At 43.4% G+C, this 7,733-nt stretch overlaps 1 protein-coding gene across 1 annotated transcript in view; it reads left to right on the top strand.

The window, feature by feature from the left end:
* Window positions 1–7,449, top strand: part of LOC137320711 (PRELI domain-containing protein 1, mitochondrial-like) — a 34,146-nt gene extending 26,697 nt beyond the window's left edge. Inside the window, exon 6 of the mRNA XM_067982410.1 lies at window positions 5,808–7,449. Coding sequence (XP_067838511.1) covers window positions 5,808–5,947 — 140 coding nt within the window. The 3' untranslated portion in view covers window positions 5,948–7,449. The remainder of the gene's footprint in view (window positions 1–5,807) is intronic.
* Window positions 7,450–7,733: the final 284 nt, after the last annotated feature.

Genomic DNA, 7,733 nt, shown 5'->3' on the forward strand with positions numbered 1-7,733 from the left:
CAGAGAGTTGCCTGTAACTATATTAAATTAGGATGTGGTGGATGAGCTTCATTAAAGAAACCCAGAATAAAAATCTGTGACTGGCCACAGCTGCATTTTTTTTTACAAATTAAAAATAAACCAGATCAAAAAATCTGCTAGCGCCACATTCCATAGCACAAACATGAATTTACAGTGACACTACTTGATGTTCACCGTGTGCGTCTGTGGAGAGACCAGACATGTGGCTCATCAACCCGACTTTTTAAGTCCGAGTAGTCTTGTTTCGTCTCCTGTACGCATACCACGGGAGTAAATACTCAGTTCCACAGTTCACTATACATAGAAAGAAGGAAAGACTTGCATTTATATAGCGCCTTCCATGACCTCAGCACATACCAAAGCGCTTTACAGCCAATGAAGTACTTTTTGAAGTGTAGTCACTTAGGAACGTAGGAAATGCGGCAGCCAATTTGGGCATAGCAAGCTCCCACAAACAGCAATAAGGTAATGACCAGATAATTTGTTTTTTTTAGTGATGTTGGTTGAGTGATAAATATTGGCTAGGACACTGGAGGGAATTCCCCTGCTCTTCTTCGAATAGTGCCATAGGATCTGACAGGGCAGATGGGGCCTCGATTTTTTTTATTATTCATTCATGGGTTGTGGGCATCACTGGCAAGGCCAGCATTTATTGCCCATCCCTAATTGCCCTTGAGAAGGTGGTAGTGAGCCGTCTTCTTGAACTGCTGCAGTCCGTGAGATGAAGGTTCCCCCACAGTGCTGTTAGGAAGGGAGTTCCAGGATTTTGACCCAGCGACGATGAAGGAACGGCGATATATTTCCAAGTCGGAATGGTGTGTGATTTGGAGGGGAACGTGCAGGTGGTGTTGTTCCCATGTGCCTGCTGCCCTCATCCTTCTAGGTGGTGGAGGTCACGGGTTTGGGAGGTGCTGTCGAAGAAGCCTTGGCGTTTTGCTGCAGTGCATCTTGTAGATGGTACACACTGCAGCCACGGCGCGCGGTGGTGGAGGGAATGAATGTTTAGGGTCTCATCGAAGGATGGTACTCCGACAGCGCAGAGCTCCCTCAGTACTGCACTGGAGTGTTGAACTAGATTATGTTCTCAAGTCTCTGGAGTGGGACTTGAACCCACAACCTTGTGACTCAGAGGGGAGCGTGCTACCGCTAGAATGTGAGACGTGCAAGATTGATTGCTTGACAATTCACAAAGCCTTTAGTGACTTCCCATTTATTTTTGATGAATAAAAGTAGGGCACTGAGAGTCAGCCCTGTAGTGGGACTGGGGCCACGTGCCGACCAGATTGTATAGGAGTGGCAGGTTCCCTTCCCCTGAAGGAACCAGTTGCATTTTTGCAACAATCCAGCAGCTTTCTTGTTGCCAGTCCACAAATGACTGGATTTATTGAATTCAGTTTTCCAATTTGCCTTGGTGGGATTTGAACTCACTGCCTCTGGGTTGCTAGTCTAGTGCCGTAACCACCACACTACCGTACCCACTACTGGCACATCAATATGAAAGTGTGGTGGGATTTCAATAAGGTTATTGATATTCAGACAATAATACTAATCTTGGAGTTGCCGAACAGAATACATTTCCACTCCGCACTGTGCAGAATTAACTGTGCTATCTTTGACAATAACCTTCTCCTTGACCCTCCTTTTAGTTCCATATCTGAAAAATTTCTTCAGGTCCCTCTGAAGTGTGAGACTTCTCTATTTGACCTCCAGCTGTGTTTTGTGATATAGAATTATTTTGTTATGGAATGTGTCCTGCCTTACAATAACGGCTGTAAAATAGAGCAGGAGGGAAAGAATTACTTTACTTTATTGTACTTCAGCCTTAAAAAAAAAAGATGAGGCTCAAGTGAGCCAGTTTAATCTCTGCTTTGTAAGGCATAGCCCTTGTTACTGAAGGAGGTTAAATGATACTGTATCTAGTCAACGCATAGAGAAACCTTTATTCTGAGATTTGATACAATTAAACAATGGAGTGGTTAAATTGGAGTGGATTGTATTGTGAATGTGTAATCTGAAATTGTAACAATTATGTTGTGTGATACTGTTTTTTACTATAAACAGTGAATCTTTTCTTTTAACCCCACTGTTTAAATTTAGCACAGGACTGTACCTATTTATTGCGTTAGTGGGTGAGTAAAAATGCATTTGGAAAAGGTGCAATTAAGGATGCTGAGTGCATCTTACAGCCTAGCTTGCATATCAGATATAGACTCCTTCCCCCTCCTATAGCACCTAACTTTGTAATGTTCTGTTGCTTACCCCCAAGGAACATCTCAAAATGTGTCCTTTCTCGCAGGGGGTGGGGGTGTGTGGGTGGGGATGGGTGGGTGTGTGGGGGGGTGTGGGTGTGGATGTGGGGTGGGTGAGTGGGGTGGGGGGGGGGGAAATAAGGTCAAGGCTTTACAGTGGTTCTGGTAAATTTGAAAATGGGAAGCAATTGTAGGATGTTACAACAGACAGGTTATTGACTTCAGGTTCAATTACACTGGGTGGGAATTGCACCGTGCGATTTTTGGTAATGATCACTGTGACACATTGATCTAAAATTCCTTGTCCCCTATTCTAAGATGTTATTTTAAAGGGTTAACAGTCCTTTAAGGGGAATTTCAGACCTACGGGTAACACGTTCATTGCTAACCTCTTTAACCCAAAGAGGTTTAGCGAATGTCTATTTCTGCTCGTTCCCCGTAAGTGCTAGCTTTAGCGTTTTGTTCCTTTGTGAGTGCAACAACCAACCGGTTCACTAATGCCTTTTAGGGAAGGACACCTGCCGTCCTTACCCATTCCGGCCTGTTTGTGACTCCGGTCCCACACCAAAGGTGGTTGACTCTTAATTGCCTTCTGAAGTGGCTTAGCAAGTCACTCAGTTGTATCAAGCAGCCACAAAGAATGACGAGGGACTGTAGCGGTTCAGGAAGGCGGGCCACCGCCATCTTCTCGGGGCAACTAGGGGGTCAGCAATAAATGCCGGCCTTCCCAGCAACGCCCACATCCCGAGAACGAATAAAGAAAGAATCACGCACAACCCATGGGCGGTGCAACCGCAGTGAGATTTCGTCCGGTTGCTTGCTGGTGATTTGAGTTGCACATTCTTTCACCCGTGCAAAGTAACTTCTGCTCTTTGGACATCTACACATTTTATAAAGAACAGTACTTTTTAATTCAAATCGCTGGAAGCTCCTCCTCCTCCCTCCATCCTTGCTGCCTCGCAATCTAAATTCACTTTCCCGATTTGCGCTCCCTGTGGGCGAGGCTCCTCTCTGGCAGCGCATTCCCACAAAATCAGCACTTAAGTACATGAAATCAGATTTATCCAACCCCCCCAAGTCCCCCAAAAAGGGTGCAGTGGCCACTGGCTATTTTTTGCAAGTTCTGCAGCATCACTTCTGGTTTTCGCTGGTGGTGGGAAGCGGGAGAGAAAGGACCTTCCAGCTGCAACATTACCCGGTTTCTGTGATCTATATTTTTTTTTTGATGTTAACATGTAAAGCAGTAGTCTTTCATTTATTTTTAAAATAAAGTAAAGGAAGTCAGTTACATTTATCTTAAGAACAGGCAGAACTGAAACTGCTTCTCTAAATTAATCCCGGTGCTTCCTGAAGGAGTATAGTTTTAGGGCAAAAAATAAAGTGGGGGCGGATGATTCACCCAGAGTCCCTGCTCCTGGTCACTATCCAGTGACCATTGTTGGAAAGTGATTCATCTCCTCCTCACAGTCAAATGGAAGAAAGAACTTACATTTATATAGGGCCTTATGATGTTCTGAGTGTGTCCCAAAGCACTTCATAGAATCTTACAGCACAGAAGGAGTCCACTTGACAACCAATGGACTAATTTTGATGTGCAGTCGCTGCTGGTTTTTGTAGGCAGTCAAGTTACACATAGCAAGATCCCACAGACAGCGGGGAGATAAGTGACCAGTTAATCTGCTTTTGGTGGAATGGGTTGAGGGAGGAATGTGGGCACCGGGAGAATCCCCCTGGTCCTTATCAAAGAGTGCCATGGGGTCGCTAACGTCCACCTGAGCAGACAGACGGGTCCTCTTGTTTAGGAGGGCATGCACCTCCATGAATGCAGAGCTCCCTCAGTGGAGTGACGGCCTAGGTTATACGCTCAAATCCCAGAGTGGGGCGTGAAACCACACAGCCTTCTGACTCAGTCAAGAGTGGAAGCAAGCTGAAAATGAAAGCAATTTTCTTTAGTTTGGCCTCAGCTTTTTCATAGAATCATGCAGCACAGGAGGCGGCCATTCGGCCCATCACGCTTGTGCCGACTCTTTGAAAGAGCATCCAATTGGTCCCACTTGCCCCACTCTTTCCCCATGGCCCTGCAAATTTTTCCTTTTCAAGTGTATATCCAATTTCCTTTTGAAAGTTATTATTGAATCTGCTTCCACCACCCTTTCAGGCAGCGCATTCCGGATCATAACAACTCGCTGCGTAAAAAAAAAATTCTCATCTCCCCTCTGGTTCTTTTGCCAATTACCTTAAATCCATCTCCTCTGGTTATCAACCCACCTGCCAGCGGAAACAGTTTCTCCTTATTTACTCTGAAATAATATGACTGGATTTCTTTACTCAAAAGAAAAAATGGATGAAAATAAGGCTGTCAGTGTAAAACTCCATGTTGTAACACAAGCAACTACAAAAAAAAGAGTCACAGTAAACATTACACCACGGCTGAGTGACCTGCCGATATTCATGGGGAGACGGCTGCTAGCATCTGTAACTCTCCTCCAGCAAGAGAGTCAGTACCTTCAGGAGAAGAAGGGAGAAAATTGGGAGAGGGGAACCACACAAAATCAGATCCTGAAAAGGGGGTGAGCAGGATTGGCTGACTAAACTATATGCATCTAGCGTGAAACCTCGTTGAATCAGTGGCCCGAAATGGAAGTCTTTCAAACTGCAGGTGGGACTGTGAAATCCGCCCCACAGTATCGGCGGTGCTTTAAGTAGAAGTGGTTCTGGAAAGTATAAACTCGCTGTACGTCTGCACCAGGCTGGGTCATCTTTGCTCATGTGTCGACTACCAGACACGTTACATTTGGTGCGATGAGTGCTACGTTGCTTCATTCATTCACCTCACCTCTTTTAAGGATACAGACCGTAGGTGCACAAGGGAGGGGGAAGACGCTTAATAAAGTCGAGCACGTAGAGGAAGACTTGCATTCACGTTGCACTTTATCATAACTCGTATCAAAGTGCTTCTTTACACAGAGCTGTGAGGCTGTGGCATTCGCTTCCAGGGTTAGTGTTTGAAGCGGAAACTGTCTTTGTTCAAAATTAGATTGGAGAGGTGAATGAAGGAGAAGGGGTTGAAGGGATGAAAATGGAAACCGAGCGGGTAAATGTGATTAGGGCTATTTGTTCGGGTGGAGGGTAAGTACCAACATGGAGCAGTTGGGCGGAATGGACTGTTTCCATGTTGTAACTTCCAAGTATTTCTATGTATGAGTCATTTGGTTAATCAATTTTTGGTGGTGTTGGTTGAGGGAGAAATATTGGTTAGGAGAACTCTCTTGTTCTTCATGTTGTGCCATGGGATCATAAACACCAACCTGAACCACTGGAACAAGCAGGTGGGACCTTGGTTTAACAGCTCATCCAAATAATGGCTGTGAACATTGAGAAATGACTTTTGTTTTTGAGATGTTACCTTGTGGCCAAGAACATTTATGTATTATCAGATTAGTAATAAGCAAGACCTTTTAGATATAGCAATGTACATTAGACAACTCAGTTGTCACCCTGGACACGTTGCTAATTTTCTTTTTGTGATTCTTTCAGGTGAGCTGCCAAATAAGACTTTAAAAGAAACAGCAAAAGGAGCTACTGAGAAGGCCAAGGAAACTGCACTGGCAGCCACAGAAAAGGCAAAGGATCTAGCCTCCAAAGCAGCACCTCAAAAGTCAAAACAGTTCGTCTGAAACCAGAAAAGAGATCTTGATCACAATTACATAATTTTTTTTTAAAAAGGGTTTATTCCAAGAGCTCAAAATGGTCCATGTTTCTCAGAATCGACTTTTATCGTATGCACTGAAAGTTTACAGAATTATTTTTTGATTTTTACGATGTCCCACAATAGATAAGATCTGTTTTCTGAAAGTCTTATTCTCGATGGATTAATTTAATAAATGTACAGTTAGGCACCAAGTCTTTCAAAGGAACTTGCAGCGGCCTTGAGATTTTTCCTTCTCCTCCCTCCCCCCCTCTCTAGCACTTAATTGGAACGAGCAATTATTAATATATTTTAGTTGTGAGACATTATTTTTTTTAATATTCTTTTATTCTATCAAATGAACCAAATAAAAGAGCACAGCCTGTGACAGTAAAGTGAGTTACAACCAGCGGCAATCATTAAACATTGGTGAAATTGAACATTCCTGGGCGAAGAATTGAGGTGAGGGCAGAGTCCTTTGTTTGTCTTCCTGAACACTCTGGGTTAAACTCGGCACCAAGTTTAACAAATGAAATCAAGGTGGGACTTTGGTCTGATCTGTTTTTAATTGGGTGCTGGATTATTTATTTATTAATTTTTACTTGTTGCCTGTGTTCAGGAATATGTCTCGTCAGTTGTTTAGATGTGAGGTGCAAAGCATTGATCCTTGGTGTTATGGCAGAGCTCTTAAATTACATTTCAAAATTTTTTTTAAAAATGTATTTGTAACACAGAAGTAAAACTATCAAAACTTGAACAACCTGGGGACTGAAATGAACCCCGGCCATAGACAGCTGCTCTGTTGGTATCTGAAAAGATGCGTCGAGATTTCCAGTGTTGGGCCCATCCATCTTAGACGGATGCTGGATTATTTATTTTAACCCATGATCTGATTGAATGGCGGAACAGGCTCAAGGGGCTGAAGGGCCTACTCCTGTTCATATGTTCCATCGATCTAAAAGATAAGCGAGTCCTTCTACAGAACTGAATAACATGAAGGGGGCAGGTAGCCCTGACCTTTCGATTTTTACACGCTGTTCTCCTCTCAGCCTTTGGTTTTGTTCAGCCCTATAGCTTGCGAATTACCAGGTTTTTTTTTTAGTTCTGTTGAAGGGGTCCAGCCACCTGTCTTTTCCTCTCCTCGAATGCTGCTGCTGCTGCATATTTCCAGCAAGTTTTCTCTGCTCAGGTACTGAAACTGTTCAGCGCTCTTGTTTCTGCAGCAGCCCTATATTTACATTTCCTAGTTTGTAAGATGAGAAGGATCACTGCAGTGCTGAAAAGTTTCTTCAAGATGACGAAAATAACTTTTTTGTACAAACCCTTGCTGATGAAACCTCTTTAGCCGTTAATATGTTATTAATGTCTAACCAGACCGGTAAAGTTTACTTATTTATTCTGTATTTTTGGAACAAAAGTTCTAAAGATTCAATTGTCCGTCAAACCACCAGTATCTTTCTTAATGTTTAATAAATGTCAACTCAAAACAAACCAGCGAGTGAAATGTTGCCCTTTTCAACAACAGGGGAGCTTGTGCTGTCCAGCTGAGCATCCCTTGGTGTGTCGTGCTGTTCATACTCTGAACTCGGTGAGTACCTCCTGAAATAGAATTCTGTTCTTAGCAGAAGGCACGAAAGGCTATTAATTAAACTCAAAAGTGATTCAGACTAAACTCAGAATGGGTAAAGTAAGAAAGACTTTAATTTACATAGCGTCTTTCATGACCTCAGGACGTCCCAAAGCGCTTTACAGCAAATGAACTACTTTTTGAAGTG

The sequence above is a fragment of the Heptranchias perlo genome, chromosome 4 (assembly GCF_035084215.1).
Source record: "Heptranchias perlo isolate sHepPer1 chromosome 4, sHepPer1.hap1, whole genome shotgun sequence".
Classification (NCBI taxonomy): domain Eukaryota; kingdom Metazoa; phylum Chordata; class Chondrichthyes; order Hexanchiformes; family Hexanchidae; genus Heptranchias; species Heptranchias perlo.